The following is a 27,369-nucleotide window of genomic DNA, read 5'->3' as shown; positions in this document are numbered from 1 at the left end:
CCATAACATCTAGAGGGCCGCGAGTTTGACACCTGTGATTACAGAATGCATTTCAGTCTAACTCCCAATGTGGGCAATATGTCGTTTTAAATGGACTAAAGGGGGGGAAATATACACTTCTTTCTCCCCCTCAGACATATTTTCCCATAGACCTACGTTGTGCGCATGCGCCTGGGAAGGAAAAACAAACAGCGCGTGAGACGTCGGGCTGCTCATTAATATTAACAAGGGGGCTACTGGAGAAGGGGGAAAGCGAGAAGGGGCGGGGCCAGGGAGAGCGAAAGAGGCGGGGCGGCTGCGGCAGGGCGCTGGGAGGGGGCGGGCCCCTCATGAATATGCAGCGGGTGGGCGTGGCCCCGCTCCGGGCCGCGAGAAAATGGCGGCGGCGGCCACGGCCTCAGCGCTGGGCCTGCGGGCGGCCGCCGTGTCGGTGTCGCCGCTGCTGCGACGAGGCCGCGGGCGGCGGCGGCGGCTCCGGGGCGGCCGCGAGGGGAAGCGGGAGGAGCCGGACGCGGCCGGCGGGACCGGGAGCCGCTGCGCCTGCCTGCCGGGCCCGGAAGGGGAGCCGCCGCCCGCCCACGCCGAGCAGCGTGAGTGGGAAGCACGCGCGTAACGTGTGAATGCGCGCGCGGGACCTTGCGCGTTTGACTCCCGCGGGCGGGCGGGGCGGATGGCGGCAGTGAGCGCGGGGGGGGGAGGGGTGCTGCGCGTGGGAATGAGGCTGACGCGTGTTTCGTGGCTGGCTCGCTACGGGCGGGGGTGTTGTGGTGTGTCGCGAGGTGCAGGTGACCCGTTTGCGCCCATGTTCTGCCTTCACACGTTACGTGTTGGGGTTTGCGCCTGAAAATGCGAGCATGATACACGTGACTGTCGGGGGGGGGGGTGGTCCGCTTAGCTCAGTGGTCTGCAACCTGCTGATCTCCGGGTGTCCATGGACTACAATTCCCATCAGCCTCCGCCAGCATTGGCCCTTACTCGCAGGGGCTGATGGGAATTGGAGTCCATGCACACCTGGAAAGCCGCCGGTTGCAGACCCCTGGCTTAGCTAAGCCCCTTAAAAAACGCCACATGTGGCTGCTACTGTGAGACGTCATTGCAACCCCAAAGGTCCTAACCCGTGTTGGAATTGCCCGTGGGAATGCACCTATTGCAGTACCTTCGGGTGACTCAAGGAGTCGTCCCCCTCCCGTTTATCCTTGGACAACCTTGCCAGGTTGTTGCGTCCCTGGCCAAACGGTCTGCGTTGGAGTGGCATCTGGAAGATTTGGGTTGTCTCACAGCTCACCGGCCTGGTCGCACAATCTCAGTTGTGAGGACAAAACGAACTGTGTTGCGTGTACCCGTCCGAGACCCTTCGAGGAAGGCCGGTGCACTGAATAGGTCCTTGCCGTGATAAATTTGGTAGTCCTCGCGGTTAAGATGCCGCTGCAATCCAGCAAAGTGTCGGCAGGGTGTTGTGAGTTTTCCGGGTTGTATGGCCGTGATCCGGTAGCATTTTCTCCTGATGTTTCGCCTGCATCTGTGATCACATCACAGATGCAGGCGAAACGTCAGGAGAAAATGCTACTAGAACACGCCCATACAACCCGGAAAACCCGCAGCATCCTAGTGATTCTGCCCGTGAAAACCTTCGACAAAATGTAGGCAGTTGTCGGGATTTGAACCCAAGCCAGCCACCAAGTTGTGCGCCTGCTGCACCACACGTTTGGCTTGGGTGGATTACCTTTCATTAACCGTAGCCGCCATAGTCCTCTGTATTGCTTGTATCATCTATGCAAGGTCAAGCATGGGGTCATTACAGACTCATGGGTTGGCGTCACATTGCAGTGTTGACTTATGTTTGCGGGGTGGTTTGCCGTTGCCCTCCTCGGTCCTCTACGCTTGACACACACACACACACAGCAATCTGGGCACTCATTTTACTGATTCGGGAAGGGCGGAAGGCTGAGTCAACCGTCCGCCTGAAACCGACTTCTGCCGGGATTGAACTCGGGTCGGGAGCAGAGCTTTGATGCCAGTACTGCATTTTACCACGCTGTGCCGGGAGGTGTAGTGGTTAAAAGCAGGTGGATTCTAATCTGGAGAACCGGGTTTGATTCCCCTCTCCTCCACCTGTGGCAGAGGAAGTATTCTCACTGAGAGCCAGCGCAGTATAGTGGTTAAGAGCAGGTGAATTCTAATCTGGAGAACCAGGTTGGCTTCCCTACTCCTCCACCTGAGCTGACCTGGTGAACCAGATGTGTTTCCGCACTCCTACATGCCTGCTGGGTGACCTTGGGCCAGTCACAGTTCTCTCAGAACTCTCTCAGCCCCACCTGCCTCACGAGTTGTCTGTTGTGGGGAGAGGAAGGGAAAAGAGCTTGTAAGCCATCTTGTACAACATAGGTGTCAAACTTGCAGCCCTCCAGATGTTATGGACTACAGTTCCCATCATCCCCTGCCAGCATCAAGCTCCTCCTCTTCACCAAACCTACAACCAGGTGTCTGTTGTGGCGAGAGGAAGGGAAAGGAGCTTGTAAGTCCCTTTGAGTCTCCTTATAGGAGAGAAAGGTGGGGTATAAATTGAAACTCTTTGACTTCTCTCTGTCATATAACATGTAACCCGTTTCTAGAAACATTTGGTGGATGCCAACGGGGGACCCCTGGTGTACTAAGCCCTTTGGGGATAGGGCAGTATACTAAATTTAATTAATAATAATAATAATAATAATAATAATAATAATAATAATAATAATAATAATAATAATAGCTGTCTAATTAGGTTGGTTTCATTGGCTCATTGTACGTATTTCTCCTTCAGTCCCTGCGAGGAAGGCAGACTGTACATAGCATGAATCAAATACTTCTTTTGTACTGAGGGTGTGTTCATGTGCCGAATTAGTCATACAGCAGGTGACCAGTGATGGTGCCGTGGTTAGGAACAACAGACTAATCTGGAAAACTTGCTTCAGTTCCTTCCTCCTCCACGTGAAGCCTGCTCTCTCCAAACTTTCTGATTCCATGCTGGGGAGACCGTGGCAAACCACCTCTGACCGTCTCTTGCTTTGAAGGCCACGGGGTCACTTTAAGTCATCGATGACTTGGCAGCACGCACACACACACACACCGGTGGCCACAGCAGTGTTTATAAGAGAGGTGTGTGATACCGCGTGTTCGAAATCACGTTTTCCTAACCGCTTGTTTGTTCTCTCTTAAGAAGTCACCGCTGAGTCATCGTTATAAGTTATGGTTTTTAGTTGGGCGTGAAAGAGTGTGTGTGGTTGTTGATTTAAATCGTTTTTTCGGCGGCTTTTCTCCCAAACGCAGCGTTTCTCTGCAGGGAGAAAGAGGTAACGGCTGGAATTATTTCATTTCTGTGTTCTGATGCCGCATGGGCTCTCTGAAGATATTGCTCTAATGGAGAGTTTAGGCTACTAACCAATGGTCTGGGGACTTCTATGGTCTCTAAAATGTGTTAGCTTTATTGTTTGTGTTGGTCACTGCATTCTTAAACTTTGTGGACTTTAGGGTTTGGCTCTTAGGACCAAGTTGAATGTTGTGTGGAAGACTTGGGGACATCTAAAAAGAAGCAGAGGTGTGATTTGGAAGGAAAATCTGGCTGCTGGGTCCTCTCTTCCCCCCCCCCCCCCGGTGCCTCCCCCAACCCCCGGCTAGCTTGGTGTAGTGGTTAAGAGCAGGTGGATTCTAATCTGCAGAACCAGGTTTGATTCCCCACTCCTCCACCTGAGTGGCAGAGGCTTATCAGGTGAACCAGATGTGTTTCTGCACTCCTACATTCTTTTGCTACATTCCTTTGACCAGTCACAGTTCTCTCAGAACTTTCCCAGCCCCACCTGCCTCACAAGGTGTCTGTTGTGGGGAGAGGAAGGGAAAGGAGTTTGTAAGACACCTTGAGTCTCCTTACAGGAGAGAAAGGTGAAATATAAATCCAAAACTCTTCTTCTTTCTCCAGCTGGGGGTGACACAGGTGCACATTTGCTGTGATTGTAAGAAAAATGCCGTGTGTGTCTGTCGCAGAACTGAGCGACGTGCTCCGCCATATATTCGGCTTTCCCCCTTTTGTGTAAGCCGACTGGAAGAAAGTCGATTCCTTCGAAACGTGGTGTCAGAGGAACATTTTACAGATGCTGTGTGGACTGCCGAAAAGCCAAACTTGTGTGTTCCAGAGCAAATCAAGCCTGACCTCTCCCTAGAACATAGGTGTCAAACTCGCGGCCCTCCAGATGTTATGGACTACAGTTTCCATCATCCCCCTGCCAGCATGATGCTGGCAGGGGATGATGGGAACTATAGTCCATAACGTCTGGAGGGCCGCGAGTTTGACACCTGTGCCCTAGAAGTTCAAATATCTAAACTGAGGCCATCGCACTTTGGTCAAATGAGAAGACAAGACTCACTGGAAAAGACAATAATGCTGGGAAAAGTGGAAAGCAGCAGGAAAAGAGGAATGAGATAGTCCGTGGTGGCGAACCTTTGGCACTCCAGATGTTATGGACTACAGTTCCCGTCAGCCCCTGCCAGTCCACACTGGCAGGGGCTGATGGGAATTGTAGTCCATAACATCTTGAGTGCCAAAGGTTCGCCACCACTGAGATAGGTGGACTCCATAAAGGAAGGCACGACCCCAGTTTGCAAGACCTGGGCAAGTCTGTCAGTGGCGGGGGGTCTTTTTTAATTCAAGTGTCCCCTTAAGTCAGAAACGGCTTGATGGCACTGAACACGCACGCACATCGGCTGCCTTGGAGACCGTAGGTAGCATGCTGGCAGGGCCTGATGGGAATCGTAGTCCATGAACATCTGCAGGGCCAGAGTTGGACACCCCTGCTTTAAAGGAGTAAAATCAGTGTCTTTGTTCAGCTGAGCCACTCGGAGGAGGGCGATCAAAGTGGTCGAAGGTCTGGAATCCATATGCCCTACGAGGAGAGACTTAGGGAGCTGGGGGTGTTTAGTCTGGTGAAGAGAAGGTTAAGGGGGGACATGAGAGCCCTGTTTAGATATCTGAAGGGATGTCATGTTGGGGAGGGAGCAAGCTTGTTTTCTGCAGCTCCAGGACCAGGAGTCATGGGTTCAAGGAGCAGGAATAGAGATTCCACCTGAATATTAGGAAGAACTTCCTGACACTAAGGGGCTGTTCGACCATGGAATGCGCTACCTCGGAGAGTGGTGGAGTCTCCCTCTTTGGAGCTTTTTAAAAGAGAGGCTGGATGGCCGTCTGTCAGGAGGGCTTTGATTGTGTGTTCCTGCATTGCAGAGGGTTGGACTGGATGGCCTTTGGGGGGTCTCCTCCAACTCTGTGATTCTATGATTCTAAGTAAAGATCACCCTATTTGCCATTTTTCAGCCCCAACTTGGCACCTGCAACCGTTCTCAGGAGTCAAAAATCGAACGCAAAGAAAGGTTCTCTTTTTTAAAAAGTTGCGCAGCTGAGTCCAGGCATGGTGGGAGAATCTGCCTAAAGGCGTGTAGTGGATGGCGCGGCAGACTTTGGCAACTGGGTTCGAATCCCCGCTTCTACCATGGATGCTCGCCGGGTGTCTTTGGAGCCATCGCAAACTCTTGGCCTGGCCTACCTCACAGGGCCATTGTGAGAAAATAAAAGGGTTCGGAAAGTCGACTGGGGAGAAGAGCAGACTGTAAATCTCCAGGGTAGCTGGAGCAGAGCAGCAGGTGATGCTCCGCTGTTGCTGAATGTCTGAAGAGTCATACGGGTGTCTGAAAAAGTCTAGTCTTGTTCTGGGGAGGGGGCTCCTTCCTTTGCGATTGCCAGAGGAGAACCGATTCACACGTGTTCAAGTCGTTGGGTCCTCCAGGGTGTGTGTGTGTGTGTGTGTCTGTCTGTCTGTCTGTCTGTCTGTCTGTCTGTCTCGGGCGTTCTCTGGAAGTTGTCTGCTTGTGGGTGGTTGTTTTGGAGTGTCAAGCTTTGTGAGTTCAGTCACCCCGAGGGCAGTAATCCTGGCTGATTCTAGGATGCATGAGATTTGGTAACCTGTTAATAGCTCAGAATGAAAAGACAGTGGTTGGAAGATGAGGACATAAAAACCATGATGCTTTATTGTCAGTCTGATTCTTGGATATGCGAGGCCGACTTGAATTTCAACTTGCAATATGCCGTAGGTTAGAACAGGGGTCTGCAACCTGCGGCTCTCCAGACGTTCATGGACTACAAATCCCATCAGCCCCTGCCAGCATGGCCAATTGGCCATGCTGGCAGGGACTGATGGGATTTGTAGTCCATGAACGTCTGGAGAGCCACAGGTTGCAGACCCCTGTCATGCTGTCGTGCCGACCCCTAAACAGGACTTTGAGGACAGAGCTAAATAGGGTTTTCAGTAGACCATAAAACATAGGCTTTCCCCCCCCCCCCTTTTTCTTTTAAAAAATATATAATTTAGGTTCCTTCGACCTAACATTTATTCGCTGTATTGTATATGCTTTTAAATCCGTTTTTATTATTGTTGTACTGTTGTCTATGCCAATAAAGGCTTGCTCCTTCAAAATAATTTAGGCACAATGATATTTAGGAAAAATACCCAAGAGGAAGCTGGAAGAGTAAGGCCCCTTCTGCGCATGCAGAATAATGCACTTTCAATCCACTTTGCAGCTGGATTTTACTGTGCGGAATAGCCAAATCCAATTTCAAACAGTTGTGAAAGTGGAATGAATATGCGTTATTCTGCCTGTGCGGAAGGGACCTGCGCCTCAAGGAAGAGAAATTGGGCTCTGACATTTATCTGGCAGCAGTTTTGAGCACGTTCGTTCAATGTCACACCACTGGATCCTTCTGGGGTGAGATCTGTCACGGTGACGTGCTGCCCTGCCTTACGGCAGCCTTGAAAAAAGTCTCACAAGCCAGTTGTCTACCTGTGACAAGCCTGTGAGTGTCCCCACTCACATTCCGTGTCGGTCACCTGCCATCTCAAAGAATCAGGTTTTCTGACGTAGCCCTTGGCGGTGATTCATTCACACTTTCCCCAAGTGTCCCGGCATGCAGCTTCTTACATGCCTGTCTTCCGTTGCTGTCGTATAAGGTGCCTCTGGAAGGAGGAAGCCGATCTGAAGTTTCTATTGCTGCTCCCTTTCCAGAGAAAATAATTATCTTCCATCTGAACTACATGCTTTGTCTGGGGGGGGTGGATTCACTGGAACGTGGCCGTGGCCTCTTTTAAGCTATGCCACCCAGGCGAGTTTATCTTGCCTTCTCTTCTGCAGATGACCGTGAGTTCAGAGCACTGGCTGTAGGCCTGGTGAAGAGGAGGAGTTTGGATCTATACCCCATCTTTCCTTCCTGTAAGGCACAGGTGTCAAACTTGCGGCCCTCCAGATGTTATGGACTACAGTTCCCATCATCCCCTGCCAGCTTGATGCTGGCAGGGGATGGTGGGAACTGTAGTCCATAACGTCTGGAGGGCCACAAGTTTGACACCTGTGCTGTACAAGATGGCTTACAAGCTCCTTTCCCTTCCTCTCCCCACAACAGACACCTTGTGAGGCAGGTGGGGCTGAGAGAGTTCTGAGAGAACTGTGACTGGCCCATGGTCACCCCGCAGGAATGTAGGAGTGCGGAAACACATCTGGTGCACCAGGTAAGCTCAGGTGGAGGAGTAGGGAATCCAACCTGGTTCTCCAGATTAGAATTCACCTACTCTTAACCGCTATACTATGCTGGCTCTCAGTGAGAGTACTTCCTCCCATATCTGTTGGTTATCAGTGACCATAGCTCCACTAATCAGTGTGATGTAATGGTTAAGAGGGTCAGGTTAGGATCTCTGAGACCTGGACTTGAACCCCCACTTTGCACCATGGAAACTCACCGGGTGACCCCTGGGCCAGTCAGACTTTCTCAGCCTAACCCTACTGCACAGGGTTGTTATGAGGATAAAATAGAGGAGCGGGGAACAGCATGAGCTGCCCTGTGCCTCCGTCAGGGAGAAAGGCGGAGGGCAAGTGAATTTAAAAAATAAATAAGCCTGAATTGTTCCCACTTAGCCACAGGTTGCACGGCTAATGTTCAAATTGCTACATTAGGGCGATTCCGCACACAAGCAAAATAGGTTCGATCCAGTTCCCTGGAGGGCGGGATCATCCTGTGCCTCTTCGCCGCTCCGTTCCGATTGGCTACTGTTCTACGGCCATGTTCGGTCTATCCCCACACACGTTATTAAAAAAACTGCCACAGGAATGGAGGGACGAAGGTGGCGTTTTGTGATTGGCCAGCTGTACGCATGCCCGAAACACTCAGCTGTGATTGGCTGAACGGGGGACTCCTGGCACCAGAGAGTCCGCACTTTACTGGAATCGAGCTGAGTTCGAGCGTGGTTCCCTGAAAAAGTAGTCGTTCCCAACTGGAGTCAGAAATGTGACCGTTACATGGGGCGAAGCTGGTACAAAACCACGTCGATCCCAGTGGTTGTGCAGAGCACTTACCCAGGTCGAAACGCCTTCGAACTTAGGTCGATAACGCAAGTGCGGAATCGACCACAGAATCATAGAATCACCCTCTCTGATGCTTCCTCATTGGCAGGATGTGATGCGTGTGACGCACATCATGAGTGTTTTCCTTGAAATAGTCCTTTGTGAGTGTTCACTGGCCCTTCCGGGGCACTGCCCTTCTTGGCACATGAAAGTGTTGTGGGTCCTGGCCTGCCGTCACACCTGCCTCATGCCGAACTCTGAAGGGTTGTGCTGTTGTGTCACCCTTGCGTTGAAGGGCCAAGCGAGTCGGTCAAGGGCGTGCCCGGGTGACGCTGGGAAAGGGCTGTCGTTTGGGGCGGTTTATTTTTCCCCATGTAGAACCGGCACCCCGTCCCCTCGGCAGCGTCGGATCCACGTGCGTGCCGCGTTTGAAAATAAAAGGTGCCCGAGTCATCCGGGCACGGGCCCAGCCTTTCATAATGTAAAGAAACCATCGGTTGTGTGGAAATGTTTTTAAAAGCCATTCAGAGGGATTGAAAAGGACGGGTCAGCAAATCCAGTTTGGGCCGCCTTCCCCCTGGCGAGTTGTACGTTGTTTAATCACTAACACAGGGGAGGAAATAGCTAAAGTTGGGTGGTTCTTTCGACGGCCGTGTCACGAATCCCTCTGAAAGGCTTCTTTGATTCCAGAGGGTAACTTGCCCAGACATGTATCTGGCAGGAGCGGGTGTGACTTTCCGAAGCCGCTGTTAAGCCATTTTACTAGGGATGCCCGGCAGGTGACGAAACCTGGGAGGATGTGTATTATGCTGTGCCGAAGCCGCAGCCGGGCTTTCTGCCAAATGCATTAAGTCGCGCGCAGGACTTAGAAGTCTGCCATTCTCGGGGTACGTCTGACGCTTTGGTTTTCTGGAGACTCAGGGGTCCTTGCGGGCAGTGCCGTTTCTGGCACGCAGCAGGCAATGGGACGCATTTCCCCGTGGCAGGGAAATTTAGTATGCGCTGATCACTTCTGGGCATTCAAAATGCCTCCCTACCGTGTTTCCCGTCTTATATTAATGTTTGCTCCCAAAGATGCACTATGTCTTATTTTCAGGGGATGTCTTATTTTTCTGTGTTCTGTTCGTCGGGCACGCTTCCAAACAAAAACTTTGCTACGTCTTACTTTCGGGGGAGGCCTTATATTTCGCACTTCAGCAAAACCTCTACTGCGTCTTATTTTTCGGGGATGTCTTATATTAGGGGAAACAGGGTAGTTCTGGAGACTGTAAAGCAGAGGTGTCAGACATAAGAACATAAGAACTAGCCTGCTGGATCTGACCATATCTGGATCTGACCAGAGTCCATCTAGTCCAGCACTTCTACTCGCAGTGGCCCACCAGGTGCCTTTGGGAGCTCAAATGCAGAATGTGAAAGCAACGGCCTTCTGCTGCTGCTGCTGCTCCTGAGCACCTGGTCTGCTAAGGCATTTGCAATCTGAGATCAAGGAGGATCAAGATTGGGAGCCATAGATTGACTTCTCCTCCATCAATCTGTCCAAGCCCCTTTTAAAGCTATCCAGGTTAGTGGCCATCACCACCTCCTGTGGCAGCATATTCCAAACACCAATCCCACGTTGCGTGAAGAAGTGTTTCCTTTTATTAGTCCTAATTCTTCCCCCCAGCATTTTCAATGGATGCCCCCTGGTTCTAGTATTGTGAGAAAGAGAGAAAAATTTCTCTCTGTCAACATTTTCCTCATCGCAGACATGCACCTGGGGGCCAGATCCAACCCCTGGAGAGGGCTTATGAGGCCCTCGAGCCAGCTGTGGCAACCCCCCTTTCTCCTGATCAGGCCTGGCAAAACACCCCCCTGCAGGCTCACCAATTCAGGCACCCCCCCCCCCAGTGCTGTTCTGGGGCCAGCCGAGGCAGTGTTCCCCCCCCAGCCCCGGCCTGGTCCGACAAAGTCACGTTTATGTCATATCCGGCCCTCGCAACCGATGAGTTCAACACCCCTGCTGAAGCGCTTCTGTGGTTGTTATGCCATTCCGCCAGCTCTCACGTTTTGCACGTGGTTTTTTGTGATAAAAACAGGCACACGAGCGCCCGACACTTCTGGACCGCGTTTTGTGTTTCACCTCTTTCTACCGCTCTGTCTCTGCAGGCTTCATATTCCGGGCACCCATCACGCTGAACAAGTGCGGGGAGCTTCACGAGGAATACCAAAGCCAACGGCGGAAGGTACGCTGTGTCGCGTTGGGTGCTAAATCTGCTGCCGTCTTAATGTTTAAGGCAGTTGCCAGTAGCAACCGGTGTGTGTCAGCCGGTGGGGCACGCACGTTTCGTTTCGAAGCCCCCGATTGCTGCCTTCAGCATCCAGGGCTTCTCCAAATCCCGTTTTTGTTTTCTATGTGAAAGGAGCATGAATCTCCGACTGAAACGTCAAGGCCTGTATAAATGTTGGATGGCATTGCATCCCAGAATTTAAACTGCCTGCCCAGAGGGTTACAAAGCATGCAATTTCCTCCCTCCTCTTAAGGAGGCTGATTAGGGCGAGAGGAGAACTCTCCCCACGGAAAAGCTAGCAGTGCCCCCGTACCCTTCTCTTGCGAACTTGATCCGAACTGGTAAGAGAAGGCTCGGAGGTTACATAAAGCATCGTGTGGCGTTTTCCAAACTTGTTGGAAAGGATTGTAGGATAGAGCAGCAGTTCTCTGGGGAAAAATGTTACAGGAATGAAAGGTTTCACGGACCGACGGCCTAATTCAGCGTAGGGTAACTTCATGAGTAAAGCAGTTAAGCCTTTGAAAATGAGGATGTAGAAACTGAATCGCTGTTTTTCCTTTTTAAACGGCAATAGGACTTTCATGATGCTGTATTTTTCCTCCTAATTTCTGATTAGTCCCGTTGCATCAAACACGAGGGTGAATGTTTACAGTTCCTGGAACTCTGACTGTGCCACGTGTACGGTTTGGAGACAGATTTCTTTTTTTGGGTCCACTTCCTATTTACCCCTGCCGGCCTGCTCTCTTCCTCTTTAAACTTACTGGCAAACCCTCAATATGCCGCCCCTCCTTTCCAAATCGTACACACCCTTTCTGAACACTTCTGGCTGGGAGGGAGCAAGGATTAGGGAATGCTGAATTTCAGTCTGAAAAGAAGCAATTTCCAGGATCTAAATTCTTCTTTCGGCCACCGCCAAGCCTCGCGGCTAAGTGTTAAAAGGCTTCTGCTAAAATAATTACTTACAGCTGACTCATGTAAAGATTCCTGGAATAGCAGACAAATTGTACGGCTTCTTCGCTACCAATAACAGCTGGGTCTGTATCTTAGGAATAGGCTGTCTTGTTATCGTGCAGCTTCACTCTTTGGCATTTCCAGTTAAAGGATCTCAAACATCGGGAAAGATCTTTCTATTTCTGAGAGCTCTTGCCACCCAGAGTAGGTGTTCCTGAGCGGAATGGTTCATTGCTTCCATTGCTAATAGTACTTTCCGTGATGCAGTTTATTTATTACGAGAGAATTTTTATTTGTTTTACACATCAAATAACACATTCATACAAAAGTAAAGAACAGATCCCAATCTAGTCCCCCTTCTCTCCCTCCCCAATAATAATACTAAATGAAAAGGGAAAAAAAACATACACAAACACTACACGTATATATGATGACTTCCAACCACCTTACTAAGGATTCAAGCATAATTCTAAATCTGTGCTTATAATCTGCGCTTCTTCTTCTTTTTCTTTTTTTTCTTTCTTCTTTGGCCTTAGATTGGGCGCCTGTGCATATATGTGTTTTACACAATCTGGTTGTTTTAATTTATTTATTAATTGCTGCTGAGTTTTAATGGTTTAACTTTTATGTTATATTATTTGCTGTTGGAAACAGCCGTGTTGGGAGCCGCCTCGAGCCCTTCGGGGATGAGGCGGCCTATAAATTTAATTAATTAATTAATTAATTAAATCTGCATTTTTTTTCACTTTTAGTCCTTCTTGTAAAGTTTTCTTAATCCAATATGCTGTTTTCATTTAATTCTCGAATCCTGCCGCCGTTTCTCTGTTCGTATACATTTTCAATAAGGAGTCCGCCAAGGATTTCCAGTCTTTTGGAAAATTGTCCATATTCTCGTCTCTCATAACCGCCATCCGCCTTGCCATCTCTGCATACTCTGCGACTTTCAGGATCCAGTCCGTAGTTTGTTTATTTGTGAATGTTTTTACCCCGCCTCGTGCAGAGGTCTCTGGGCGGCTGACAGCAGAGTCAAAATAATAAAGCAAACCAATAAAAACATCATTAATACAACAGAAACAATAAAACATCATGAAATTAAGCCGATCCCCCAAACCAGCAGCAGTGGAAGGGTTTCCAGGGAGGCTAGCCAAACGCCCACCCTGCACCCGATATAACCAAGTTCTATCTATGTCAGGGGTAGGGAACCTTTAACACTCAAAGAGCCATTTGGACCCGTTTTCCATGGGAAAAGAAAACACTTGGAGCCGCAAATAATTTTTGACATTTAAAATAAAGATAACACTGTATATATTGGGTTTTTTTACCTTTTACTCCACTCATTCTGAGAAGCTCATGGATGCGCCTGCCCTGCTGCCTGCAGGGCGGGCAAGGATGGGGCCAGTGGCCTGGCCCTGCCGGCTGCCGGGACAGCGCCTGCCCCACTCGAACGGGGTGGGCGAGAGGGGAAGCCCACGGCACTGCCCAGCCGGCCACGGGCAATTGGTGCGCCTGCCCTGCTGCCTGCAGTGCGGGCAAGGATGAAGCCGGTTGGCTCAGCCTTGCCGACCCACCAGGAAAGCGCCTGGCACCCTGCTCCAATGGGGTGGGCGAGGAGGGGAAGACAGCGGCGCCGCCGTCCCGCTGGGTGCAGTTGGTGCGCTCGCCCTCGCTGCCTGCAGGGCAGACTAAGGAGATGAAGGCCGGGCTGACTCGGGCCTCGTCGCGGGAGTGCCGCGAGTGCAAAGGAGCCAGAAGAGCCGCATGCGGCTCTCGAGCCGCAGGTTCCCTACCCCTGATCTATGTCATATCTGGGTCTCATAACAAATTAGTTTGACACCCCCACCACCACCACCCCCCCACCACCACCACCACCACCTGTACACTGATTAACGGCTGGTCGGTATTTCCTTGTATGCTGGGGCATCTTTACACTACGGAATTTGGCTTTCAGGCTGTTCTTCCCGATCCGGCTTCAGTTTTCTTTGCTGAAAACCAGACAGTCCATTGGAGGACCGTGTTGCATTTTGCTGCCTTCCCTCAAGCAAAGGGTGCCGACGCCTAAGAACATCATAAGAAGGAGCCTGCTGGATCAGACCAGAGTCCATCCAGTCCAGCTCTCTGCTACTCGCAGTGGCCCACCAGGTGCCTTTGGGAGCTCACCTGCAGGAGGTGAAAGCAATGGCTTTAAGAACATGAGAAAGAGCCTGCTGGATCAGACCAGAGTCCATCCAGTCCAGCTCTCTGCTCCTCGCAGTGGCCCACCAGGTGCCTTTGGGAGCTCACCTGCAGGAGGAGGTGAAAGCAATGGCCTTAGGGCATAAGAATCCAGCCAGCTGGATCAGACCAGAGTCCCATCCGAGATCCCAGCTCTCTTCTGCTACTCGCCCAGTGGCCCACCAGGGTGCCTTTGGGAGCTTCACCTTGCAGGAGAGGTGAAAGCAAGGGCCTTTAAGAACATAAGAAGAACAAAGCCAGCTGGACTTCTCAGACCAGGAGTCCATCTAGTCCAGCTCTCTGCTACCTAGCAGAGTGGCCCACCAGGTGCCTTTGGGAGCTCACCTGCAGGAGGTGAAAGCAATGGCTTTAAGAACATGAGAAAGAGCCTGCTGGATCAGACCAGAGTCCATCCAGTCCAGCTCTCTGCTACTCGCAGTGGCCCACCAGGTGCCTTTGGGAGCTCACCTGCAGGAGGTGAAAGCAATGGCTTTAAGAACATGAGAAAGAGCCTGCTGGATCAGACCAGAGTCCATCCAGTCCAGCTCTCTGCTACTCGCAGTGTGGCCTCACCAGGTGCTCTTTGGGAGCTCACATGCAGGGAGGTGAAAGCAATGGCCTTAAGAACATAAGAACAAGCTACAGCTGGATCAGACCAGAGTCCATCTAGTCTCAGCTCTCCTTGCTGCTTTCGCAAGAGTGGCCACCAGGTGCGCTTTGGGAGCTCACCACCTGTGCAGGAGGTGAGAAAGCAATGGCTTTACAGAACATGAGAAAGAGTTGTTTTCCTGCTGGATCCAGACCAGAGTCCATCCAGGTCCAGCTCTCTCTGCTACTGCAAAGTTGAGTGGCCCACCAGGAAGGTGCCTTTCTTTTGGGAGCTCTGCACCTGCAGGAGGAGGTGAAAGCAATGGCTTTTAAGAACATGAGAAAGAGCCTGCTGGATCAGACCAGAGTCCATCCAGTCCAGCCTCTGCTACTCGCAGTGGCCCACCAGGTGCCTTTGGGAGCTCACCTGCAGGAGGTGAAAGCAATGGCCTTAAGAACATAAGAACAAGCCAGCTGGATCAGACCAGAGTCCATCTGGTCCAGCTTCTGCTCCTGCATGAGAGTGGCCACACCAGGTGCTCTTGGGAGCCCTCACCTGCAGGAGGAGGTGAAAGCAAAGGGCCTTAAGAACATATAAGAACAAGCCAGCTGGATCAGACCAGAGTCCATCCAGTCCAGCTCTCAAGCTACTTCGCGGTGGCCCACCAGGTGCCTTTGGGAGTTCACATGTAGGAGGTGAAAGCAATGGCCTTAAGAACATAAGAAGGAGCCTGCTGGATCCGGACGAGTGTCCATCCAGGGTAGCTCTCCTTTTTTTCAAGTGCCCTGGCCCTGCCAGGTGCCTTTGGGAGCTCACCTGCAGGAGGTGAAAGCAATGGCCTTCTGCTGCTGCTGCTGTCGAGCACCTGGTCTGCTAAGGCATTTGCAACCTCAGATTAAGGAGGATCAAGATTGGTAGCCATAAATCGACTTCTCCTCCATAAATCTGTCCAAGCCCTTTTTAAAGCTATCCAGGTTAGTGGCCATCACCATCTCCTGTGGCAGCATATTCCAAACACCAATCCCATGTTGCGTGAAGAAGTGTTTCTTTTTATTAGTCCTAATTCTTCCCCCCAGCATTTTCAATGGATGCCCCCTGGTTCTAGTATTGTGAGAAAGAGAGAAAAATTTCTCTTTGTCCACATTTTCTACCCCATGCGTAATTTTATAGACCTCAATCATATCCCCCCTCAGCCGCCTCCTCTCCAAACTAAAGAGTCCCAAACGCTGCAGCCTCTCCTCATAAGGAAGGTGCTCCAGTCCCTCAATCATCCTCATTGCCCTTCTCTGCACTTTTTCTATCTCTTCGCTATCCTTTTTGAGATGTGGCGACCAGAACTGAGCCTACAACCGGGGCTGCTGGGCGGGAACGTTCTTTTTCTCCAGCTGGGCTCTATAGACCATAGGTGTCAAACTCGCGGCTCTCCAGATGTTATGGACTACGGTTCCCATCATCCCCTGCCAGCATGATGGGAACTGTGGTCCATAACATCTGGAGGGCTGCGAGTTTGACACCTGTGCTGTAGACTGTCAGCTGTTACCAACCAGCCAAGGGGGCTTCAGTCGTTGGTAATGATCTAGAAGGAATTCAGTCCCACCGATACAACACCCAATAATTACAGGCCCCTTCGAGTCGGCCGGGTGATAAACCCCCAATTGTTACAAGATCCACAAGAAGGTTATTTGTTGGGGGGAAAAAACAACACCCTTATTTGTTTGCAAGTAAAACTGTTTCTGACGTTGCTTGTTCCAGCTGAGAGATGAAAAGTTGCAGGACGAGAGAACTCCGGAGGATTTTATTCACAAGCTGATTTTCGAGGAGGCGGAAGCAGGGAGGCGAAAAACAGAAGACCAGAAGAAGGAGGAGTCTTCGGCGGTCAAGATGACGCAGGAACACGTGAGTGGCCGACCGGTGGCTGTGCCGGGCTTCCTCGCCAAGGGAGCGTGTGCCTGTGTTCTCCTTCCTCCAAAATGCATATTTGCCTCAGCCCAAATGGGACTGGGAGGATACGTGGGGGGGGGGGGGGGGTCCGTGAGATTCACAGGATAGATCCTTCCCCCCACGCCTGAACCACGAATAGGCCATCTCCTGTCCCAGGGTCTCAGTGGGAGAGCCTGCCGTGGGCTTGCCAGTTGAGGAAGACACTTTTCCAGCCCAGCCTCAGCCGGTGGGCCCACAGCAGGTTTAGGAATCCCCCGTCCCAATCTCTGCTGGCAGCCTGCGGGCTGGCCGACTGAGGAAGAAGAAGAAGAGTTTGGATTTATATCCCCCCTTTCTCTCCTGCAGGAGACTCAAAGGGGCTGACAATCTCCTTTCCCTCCCCCCCTCACAACAAACACCCTGTGAGGTGGGTGGGGCTGAGAGAGCTCCGAGAAGCTGTGACTAGCCCAAGGTCACCCAGCTGGCGTGTGTGGGAGTGCACAGGCTAATCTGAATCCCCCAGATAAGCCTCCACAGCTCAGGCGGCAGAGCGGGGAATCAAACCTGGTTCCTCCAGATTAGATACACGAGCTCTTAACCTCCGACGCCACTGCTGCTCCCCCATCTTGGCTGGTAGGCCCACAGCGGGCTCACCGTCCAAGGAAACCACCTCCCCAGTCTCAGCAGGGGATGCTGGCAACCACCAATGGTCAGTGGCGTATCTGCAATGGGGATGGGACCAAATGTCCCCAGGTGCAACGGTGGGGAGTTCAAAATCACACACGTACCCCAGCCTCCCGGCATGCTGCCTCCTGCCCTCCTCAGGCCCTCAGACATCTGAGCTTGTAGGGAGGCGGAGGGGGGGGGGCAGTTCTGATGGGCGTTATGGCAACAGGCCAGTCCAGGAGCCAGCCTGCCGCTGCGGTGCCTGTCGAAGCCACCCCCGAGCTCCGGCACGCCTCTGCCAATGGTGAACTTTCTTAAGTTTGTGGCAGGGATTTAATCCCCACTTTTTAAAGTTTTAATTTTTCTTCAGACCTTGGGAATCCTAAATCAGCAGAAAGATCTGTGCCCCTTATCTGCGGATTTGTCAGGGAGATGTGTATCTGAGTAAACGAGATGAATTCTGGAGGCCATGTAACCACCAGATATAACCAAGCAATGGCTCTTTGATATATGTAACCAGCCTGCTATATGTTACCACTGCCATCTGTGCATTATTTCCTTGGCCTAAGCTTTATGGCTTCGCATGCTTTGTTGTAAACTAGGCTTCCCCTGCATCTTTAACCTTTAAGACCTTACGCGGTCTGGGACCCTCGTACCTACGGGACCGTCTGACCCCATATGTCCCAACTCGGCCTCTGCGTTCGACAGAGGCCAATTTGCTGGTGGTCCCCGGCCCCTCCATGATGTGGCTGGCTTCCACTCGGGCCAGGGCTTTTATGACCCTGGCCCCTGCCTGGTGGAACGCTCTCCCTCCAGCTGTCCGGGCCCTGCGGGACCTTAATGAGTTCCGCAGGGCCTGTAAGACTGAGCTATTCCACCGGGCTTTTGGGGAGGCCAGCCGCTGATCCCCCCCCCTTTCAACAGCTGGGGCCCTGCTGTCCCCCCTCTAGAGGAGTTTTAGCTGTTGGACGCCATCTGTAGTCTTGAAATGGTATATTATGATTGAGCGCTGTATTTTAATGTGGACCAGTACTAAATGTACGGTGTTGTTTATTTATTTGCTTATTTGTTTTGTTTACTTGTTGTGAACCGCCCTGAGCCCTTCGGGGGAGGGTGGTATATAAGTTTAATAATAAATAAATAAAATAAATCTCCTGTCCCGTGAGAAAAGAATTACATAAGAACATAAGAACATAAGAACAAGCCAGCTGGATCAGACCAGAGTCCATCTAGTCCAGCTCTCTGCTACTCGCAGTGGCCCACCAGGTGCCTTTGGGAGTTCACATGTAGGATGTGAAAGCAATGGCCTTCTGCGGCTGTTGCTCCCGAGCACCTGGACTGTTAAGGCATTTGCAATCTCAGATCAAAGAGGATCAAGATTGGTAGCCATAAATTGACTTCTCCTCCATAAATCTGTCCAAGCCCCTTTTAAAGCTATCCAGGTTAGTGGCCATCACCACCTCCTGTGGCAGCATATTCCAAACACTAATCACACGTTGCGTGAAGAAGTGTTTCCTTTGATTAGTTCTAATTCTTCCCCCCAGCATTTTCAATGAATGCCCCCTGGTTCTAGTATTGTGAGAAAGAGAGAAAAATGTCTCTCTGTCAACATTTTCTACCCCATGCATCATTTTATAGACTTCAATCATATCCCCCCTCATACGTCTCCTCTCCAAACTAAAGAGTCCCAAACGCTGCAGCCTTTCCTCATAAGGAAGGTGCTCCAGTCCCTCAATCATCCTCGTTGCCCTTCTCTGCACTTTTTCTATCTCTTCAATATCCTTTTTGATATTACAACTGTTTTCTTGTTGTGGGCCGGAGACCAGGTGGCTCCTTCGCTGTCTGTTGCTAACCTTGGGGCAGTCTCTGTTCCAGAAGCTGCCTCCGGGAAAGTTGGGAGACAAACAAAATGAAGATCTAGATGGGAGGATCTTTAATCTGGGTCTTCAACTTGGCTACTGCTGACAAATTCACGAAATCTGTTAAGTCCGTACATCCAGCTCCGGTCTTTCGAGGGTCCAGAACAGGGGTCTGCAACCTGCGGCTCTCCAGAGGGTCATGGACTACAAATCCCATCAGCCCCTGCCAGCATGGCAGGTTGCAGACCCCCGGTCCAGAACACTGTGGGAAGAAGAGTATTGTCAGAGCGAGACTGTTCACAAAACGTCTTCTGATTGTGCCTTGATTTATCTTCAGTTTCCCGAGCGCCTCTCCGATTCTGAGAACGAGGAACCGTTCCAGGCGAAATCTGGCCACCGGTCGGCCTTCGTCTCCAAGGGGAATTTCTACTCGCTGACGCTGCTCGCTGGGTGAGTCCAGGGCTCAGTAGGTGGGAAGGATGGAGGTGTGCAGGTGGGTGAATTCCTAAGAGACCCGGATCCTGTTGAAATATAGTTTGTACGCAAGCAATGTGGTGTGTGCAGGTTTCTGCAGATGTGTTGTGAAGTTTGGGGCACAGTTCGGGGGAAGGAGGTCTTTCAGAGTCTGGCAGGTGCTGCATGAAGGAACGTCTGATAAAGCCCCTTTAGTTTTGAGCAGCATTTTGTTCACTTGTTTGCAGGTGGCTTTTGATAGCTGCCCGGGGCTGGAGATGCTCTGGACCCGGCGCTCTCACAGCTCCTTCATGATTCCCGGGAGAGGGGAATGGGGGGACAAGAATGCCTGGCACTCTCTGTAAGAAGGTGGTCTGCTCTGAGCTGGAGGTGTAAAAGTTAAAGATGATTGAGCCAGACTGCGGTCAAACTCAGTTCCTGGTTCCTCAGCCTGTATAAACTTCTCCTCCTCCTCCTTTTTCTTCTCCTCCTCCTCTACATGTTATGTCTTCTATCTGAGTCTGCTTTCTTCTCCTGCTTCTCCTCTACATGTTATGTCTTCTATCTGAGTCTCTGCTTTCTTCTCCTCCTCCTCTTCTTATATACACGTTATGTCTTCTATCTGAGTATCTGCTTTCTTCTTCTTCTTCTTCTTCTTCTTCTTCTTGTTCTTCTTCTTCTTCTTCTTCTTCTTCTTTTCCTCTTCTTCCTCCTCTACATGTTATGTCTTCTATCTGAGTCTCTGCTTTCTTCTTCTCCTCCTCCTCTTCTTATATACATGTTATGTCTTCTATCTGAGTCTGCTTTCTCCTCCTCCTTCTCCTCTACATGTTATGTCTTCTATCTGAGTCTCTGCTTTCTTCCTCTTCTCCTCCTCCTCTTCCTCCTCCTCCTCTACATGTTATGTCTTCTATCTGAGTCTCTGCTTTCTTCTCCTCCTCCTCCTCTTCTTATATACATGTTATGTCTTCTATCTGAGTCTGCTTTCTTCTGCTTCTCCTCTACGTTATGTCTACTATCTGAGTCTCTGCTTTCTCCTCCTCCTCCTCCTGTACATGTTATGTCTTCTATCTGAGTCTCTGCTTTCTTCTTCTTCTTCTTCTTCTTCTTCTTCTTCTTCTTCTTCTTCTTCTTCTTCTTCTTCTTCTTCTTCTTCTTCTTCTTCTTCTTCTTCTTCTTCTTCTTCTCCTCTTCCTCCTCTACATGTTATGTCTTCTATCTGAGTCTCTGCTTTCTTCTCCTCCTCCTCTTATATACATGTTATGTCTTCTATCTAAGTTTGCTTTCTTCTTCTCCTTCTCCTCTACGTTATATCTACTATCTGAGTCTCTGCTTGCTTCTTCCTCCTCCTCCTATACATGCTATGTCTTCTGAGTCTGCTTTCTTCTTCTCCTCTACTTGTTATGTCTTCTATCTGAGGGATACCCAGCCTCTTTGAGTCTGTGGGCACCTTTGGAATCCTAACACAGAGTGGTGGGCACTGTGCTGTTTTCTGGGTGTCAAAACAGAGACCAAGAGAATAAGTGACAATCCAGACAACTCTATTCTAAGGAGCATCTCCAGTAGATTCATGCAGTCTCTTCCCTGTAACTCAGTGGTTCCCAATCTAGGGTACTCATGCCCCAAGGGAACTTGCCAGGGTGTTTGGGGGTACATGCAAAAATACATAATGTGTTTGCTAATATGGGGGACAATTTTAGGAAAATGGGTTGCCTAGGGGTACACGAGTGAGAAAAAGGAGGGGACCACAGTTTTAACCGAACTGCCTACTTGAGCAAGTGACCCTAAGCAAGCTCTTTAAATTAACACACTAGGCCAGGGGTCTGTAACCTGCGGCTCTCCAGTTGTTCATGGACTCCAACTCACATCAGCCCCTGCCAACTGGGAACCACAGATTCTCCCTTTAAGGTGGATTTAAAAGGAGAATCTGGGCTCCCAAGTTTAAACAAGTGATCCTGGAATCCACCCCCAAACAGCATCATTTTCAGTGGTGTTTAAACTTGGGAGCCCAGATTCTCCTTTTAAATCCACCTTAAAGGGAGAATCTGGGGTTCTCAGTTTAAACAACATTGAAAGTGATGCTATTTTGGGGTTGATTCCCCCCCATCCTGAAACAGCATCACTTTCAATATTTAAACTGGCGACCTCAGATTCTCCCTTTAAATCCATGCCAAAGGGGGGGGGGGGGTTTAAAAGGAAAATCTGGGGAAATTTGGAGGGTGCCTGCTGTCAGGGGTACAATTGTTAAGCTAGCAGCACCAAACTTTCAGGGTATGTTTAGGAGACTCTCTTGATGATACCTCCCACGTTTGGTGAAGTTTAGTTTAGGGGGTCCAAAGTTATGGACCCTCAAAGGTGTAGCCCCCATCTCCTATTAGCTCCCATTGGAAACAATGGGGAATGGGGCACCTCCTTTGGGAGTCCATAACTTTGGACTCCCTGAACCAAACCTCTCCAAACCTGGGTGATAGCATCAGGAGAGTCTCCTGAAACATCCCTGAAATTTTGGTGCTGCTAGTCTAAAAACTGCGCCCTCTGCAGGCCATAAATGGAAAAACACTGAAAATACAAAAAATCCCACGAACGAACCTGCAGTTTTTGCGCCCCTCACAAGGGGCCGCCCAGGGCAACTGCCCACTTTGCCCAATGGGAGGAACGCCTCTGCTGCGTGACTAGGCTAACGCAAGGGAATATCTTGAAATGATGAATTCTCTCACAACAGGCACAACCACGAGAAGGCTACTGCAAGAAACAGAGCCGACCACAACATCAGGGAGTTAAACGTCTTGTCAAAGGCTTTCATGGCCGGAATCACTAGGATACTGTGGGTTTTCCGGCTTGGTGCAACAGATGCAGGCGAAACGTCAGGAGAAAACACTACTGGAACACAGCCATACAAGCCGGAAAACCCACAACACTCTAGTGATTTCGGCCGTGAAAGCCTTCGACAATACAAGACCCCTATTCTTCAGCGTGATACCGGCTTTTGGGCAGCTTGAATAAATTTGTCTTAACATAATAAACATAACATCTTTATTTTTTTAATATTTGTAGAAACTTGGGCTCCAAAGTAGAACGCAGCCAGAGTTGTAATGACACCCTTCGTGAGAGATCTAAGAGCAGACAAAGATCCGTGCCCGTCAGAACAAAGGTAACTCGCCCTGTGTTTTAATCTGCTGCAGAAGCCATCTTGGGCCGCTGTTGCCTGGAAACTCCCTGCAGAGTCTGTCTCATTCCTTGTGTGTTGCCCATGTTGATTTGGGATGTGATGTGATCTTCACAGACTGTTTTCCTGCTGCAGGGGGTGATTTATAAGACTGTGAGAGTCAACAGTGTGATGCAGCAGCTAAGAAAGCCAATGCGATTCTGGGCTGCATCAATAGCAGGGTCGTGTCTAGCTCAAGGGAAGTAATAGTAATAGCAGCAGTGGCGTAGGAGGTTAAGAGCTCATGTGTCTAATCTGGAGGAACCGGGTTTGATTCCCAGCTCTGCCGCCTGAGCTGTGGAGGCTTATCTGGGGAATTCAGATTAGCCTGGGCACTCCCACACGCCAGCTGGGTGACCTTGGGCTAGTCACAGCTTCTCAGAGCTCTCTCAGCCCCACCCACCTCACAGGGTGTTTGTTGTGAGGGGTGAAGGGCAAGGAGATTGTCAGCCCCTTTGAGTCTCCTGCAGGAGAGAAAGGGGGGATATAAATCCAAACTCTTCTTCTTCTTCTATTCTGCATTGGTCAGACCTCACCTGGAATCCTGTGTCCAGTTCTGGGCACCGCAATTCAAGAAGGCTATTGACAAGCTGGAACTAGTCCAGAGGAGGGCAACCAAAAGGGTAAAAGGTCTGGACTCCATGACCTGCGAGGAGAGACTTAGGGAGCTGGGGATGTTTAGTTTGGGGAAGAGAAGGTTAAGAGGTGACATGACGGCCATATTTAGATATTTGGAGGGATGTCATGTTGGTGAGGGAGCAAGCTTGTTTGCTGCAGCTACAGAGACCAGGACCAGGAGTCATGGGTTCAAGGGGAATGAAAAGAGATTCCACCTAAACTCAGATTAGCCTGTGTACTCCCACACATGCCAGCTGGGTGAACTTGGGCTAATCACAGCTTCTCGGAGCTCTCTCAGCCCCACCCACCTCACAGGGTGTTTGTTGTGAGGGGGAAAGGGAAAGGATATTGTATGCCCCTTGTATGTGTGGGAGTGCACAGGCTAATCTGAATTCCCCAGATAAGCCTCCACAGCTCAGGCGGCAGAGCGGGGAATCAAACCCGGTTCCTCCAGATTAGATACACGAGCTCTTAACCTCCTACGCCACTGCTGAGGGGGGAGTTTGGCATCTCCCTGTTTCACCTCCACGTTTATTTTTATTTTTTTGCTTCATCGAGATGCCAGATTCCATCTGGCTTTGCTGGTCTTCTAACTTCACAGGAGAAGGTGGAATGCTGGCTGGTTTTTAGTGATTTGCATTCTCTGGCTTGTGCCACGGGAGCATCAGATAGTCCTGCGGCGGATGAGAAGTTGAGAACATTTGGCATCTGCTAATGGAACAATTTGGCTCCTCGCTGCCAAACCGCGTCCGCCCTTAGCCGTTCTCACCTGGCTGTGTCAGAGGGAGAGTTGAGACAGAGGGGGCCCCTCCATTGTTCTGCCTTGGGTCAGCTGCCCATTTAGCCTACCCAGAATTGCCACCTGTAGTGGCGTAGGAGCAGCAGTGGCATAGGAGGTGGAGAGCTCGTGTATCTAATCTGGAGGAACCGGGTTTGATTCCCCGCTCTGCCACCTGAGCTGTGGAGGCTTCTCTGGGGAATTCAGATTAGCCTGTGCACTCCCACATACGCCAGCTGGGTGACTTTGGGCTAGTCACAGCTTCTCGGAGCTCTCTCAGCCCCACCTACCTCACAGGGTGTTTGTTGTGAGGGGGGAAGGGCAAGGAGATTGTCCGCCCCGTTGAGTCTCCTGCAGGAGAGAAAGAGGGGGGGGGGTGGGGGGATATAAATCCAAACTCTTCTTATTGTCATTATTTCAGCTGGTCATTATGGAACCATTGTATAAAGTTAGTACCTGGATTTGCTTTGCCATCTTGGGAAAAGATGCCGCTTCTGCTGTGGCGTGTTGGTGAGAATTCCAGGCCCTTGTTAAGCCTTGGAGATGTGGAATAAACTGAGCAAGTCAGATCTCAGGAGCTAAGTGGGGTTGGCCCTAGTTAATACTTGGATGGCAGACCACCGGATACAAGCCACCTGTTCTTATTCACCTGCCTTGAACCCCCCACCAGGTGTTGCTACGGGTTGGCTTTGACTTGGCACTTTAGACCATAATGTCCAACTCGTGGCCCTCCAGATGTTATGGACTACAGTTCCCATCATCCCCTGCCAGCATCATGCTGGCAGGGGATGATGGGAGCTATCGTCCATAACATCTGGAGGGCCGCAAGTTTTGACACCTGTGCTTTAGACACACATAACACACACACACAGACAAAGCTCTGCAGGAGGAGGAATTGACTTCAATCGAATGAATTCTAATTCGTTAAGTTTGTGTTAGACTCTCCCTTTGAACCTCCCATAGAGAGATAACTGCAGTTGCTCCGAGCAGCCGCAGTATGTCCACTAGGAAGATGATTTCGGAGGGCAGCTGTGTCGTTCTGCAGCACAGCAGCTAGATTCAAATCCAGTCAGACATTGGAGACCACTATGATTTTTGTTGTTCTGTAAGGTGCTGTTGGGCTGGAGTCCAGGTGTTATGCCTGCTGATTCACACTTGCCAGACGTCTCTTGTTATTAACTATTTACTGAAGCTTACTGCTGCTATAGTTTTAATGTTTTGTATTATTTTTAACTGGGGCTATTCGATTTGTTTTATTGTGTTTGTTGTCTGTTTTGTTGTACACCGCCCTGAGTCCTTCGGGGGTAGGGAGGTTTATCAAATTGAATAATAATAATAATAATAATAATAATAATAATAATAATAATAATAATAATAATAATAATAATAATAATAATAATAATAATAATAATAATAATAAAGCAGTGTTCTTGCTAACCTCAGCTCTTCGTTTTCACATAGTCCAGTGGTAGCCACCCTATGGCACGCCAGATGTTCATGGACTACGATTCCCGTCAGCCCCTGCCAACATGGCCAATTAGCCATGTTGGCAGAGGCTGATGGGAATTGTAGTCCATGAACATCTGGAGTGACATAGGTTGGCCACCCCTGGCATTGTCCAACATGGTCACAACTGGTTCTGAGATCAGTCCTTTGTCTTGCAGGTCAATCCGCTGACGAACGTGTCCACCCCCGTGGCTGGCGTTCTGTCGTCTACTCAGAACAATCGCTGCCTCTCCGCCCCGGACTTGACAGCCGATAAGCGGGCCGCGCTCGGCCCTGCTGCTTCCCTCTCCATCCTCCCGAAGCCCGAACGGTCCATCAGCCCCGAGAGCAACGACAGCATTTCGGAAGAGCTCAATCACTTTAAGCCCATCGTCTGCTCGCCCTGCACCCCCCCAAAGAGGCTTCCCGACGGCCGGGTCCTCAGCCCGCTCATCATCAAGTCGACTCCGCGGAACCTGACGCGGAGCCTCCAAAAGCCCACCACCTACGAAGCCAGTCCCCGGATTCTGAGAGAGTGGGAACAAATCTTCCAGGAGCGTCAGATCAAAAAGACCCTCTCCAAAGCCACCCTTACATCTTCGGCCCCAGAAACGGGGGAGGATTTTCTCGTTCCCAGCGTGAACTCGCTGAACGCCCTCAAAGAACCCTCGCGTGCGTCAAATGACTTTTTGGTCCCCGAGAGGATCGTTCGCACACACGCCGAGTCGGATTGTTTTCCTTCCCTCTGTGGAGCGAAACTTGAAAGCTCCGGCGAAAGTCCCGTCAAAGAGCGTGCTCTGGAGGTGGCAGGCGATGGCCCCTGAGCTCGTTACAAGGCAGAAACCCGTGGAGACTTTCACCTGCTGCGCCAGCAGTGCCCGTGGGCCTCTGGACTCCAGAAGACTTCACGCCCTTGCGTCTGGTTGGCTCCGGTCCCGCTGCCGGCGCAAAAATGGGAACACGGATGGCAGTCGGAGTCCGTGCGGCTGTTCTCGAGAACAGTCGGCTTGGGCCCTCTGTCAACGTGGCCAGGAAGAAGCAGCTGAAATACCTGAACGAGAGCGAACGGGGCAACTTGCCGAACGGCATCTGCCTGGAGAGAGTCCGTGGCGAGGAGCCTCCCTCTCTGCAGCGGGGTCGGAAGAGGCAGTGCAAAACGAAGCACTTGGAACAGAGCTGCCCGGCCAAAAGACTGAGGCGGGGGGCACGGGGGGCAGCCCAGCCCCTCAGGAGAAGCCGGGCGCAGCAGAAGCGGCGGCAGGAAGAAGAAGACTGGCGGCTGGCGTTGCAGCTCCAGTGGAAATTCGACCGGGAGAACAGGAGGGTGGCCAGGCGGAAAGGGAGAACGGATCAGTATTTCTTGCGCTCGAAGAGCATCGTGGGTGCCAAATAGAGCACTTGCCAAAACAGTGTTGCCTTCTCTAAATGATAAGTGAGGTTGAGCCGAAGGAGCTGGGCAGGAAGAGGTGCCGCTTGCTTCCCCTGCCACCGACGTATGCATTTCTTTTGGATTATTAGAGGCGTTCAGTCCAGTTCACGAGGGAGCCTGAGTCTCCGCACAGGTCCAAGCCATGCTTTGTGTCTCTTCCTGAAGCTGTGTCTGATCCTGTTCAGTTTCGCTCACGAGAGCACTTTGCAGTTTGCTCTCCAGGGAAAAGAGCTACTGTAGAACCGGGCCCGGACCAAGCATCTTAAAACGCTCGACATTTCACCTCTTTGCGCACAGTCCACAGATCTTTCCCCAGAACTCTTGATTTAGCCAGGTTTGGATGATCGATAAGAGTATGAGTCGACATTCTTTCAGAATTCCTGTTCTCATTTCTAACAATATTTTTTTTTTGCCGAGAGTGACATTTTGTTGCCTCCAGAGCCGCTTTGTGGCTCCAGACGGAGGTCAGCCGTTGAGCTATGGATATACAGAAGTGTATTTCAATATACTGTGTCTTGTACCTGAA

The 27,369-nt window shown here is 50.7% G+C and overlaps 1 protein-coding gene across 1 annotated transcript; it reads left to right on the top strand.

Moving 5' to 3' along the window:
• The first annotated feature begins 355 nt into the window (after nucleotides 1-355).
• Nucleotides 356-27,369, top strand: RNF169 (ring finger protein 169). Its single transcript, XM_048495472.1, is given in 7 exon segments — nucleotides 356-590; nucleotides 10,558-10,634; nucleotides 16,183-16,326; nucleotides 19,213-19,325; nucleotides 22,383-22,479; nucleotides 25,594-26,239; nucleotides 26,242-27,369. Coding segments are annotated over 7 exon segments (1,857 nt in total). The 5' UTR covers nucleotides 356-376; the 3' UTR covers nucleotides 26,808-27,369.

The sequence above is a fragment of the Sphaerodactylus townsendi genome, linkage group LG04, assembly GCF_021028975.2.
Source record: "Sphaerodactylus townsendi isolate TG3544 linkage group LG04, MPM_Stown_v2.3, whole genome shotgun sequence".
NCBI classification, from domain to species: Eukaryota; Metazoa; Chordata; class Lepidosauria; order Squamata; family Sphaerodactylidae; genus Sphaerodactylus; species Sphaerodactylus townsendi.
This window is presented reverse-complemented; position numbering and strand designations above follow the sequence as displayed.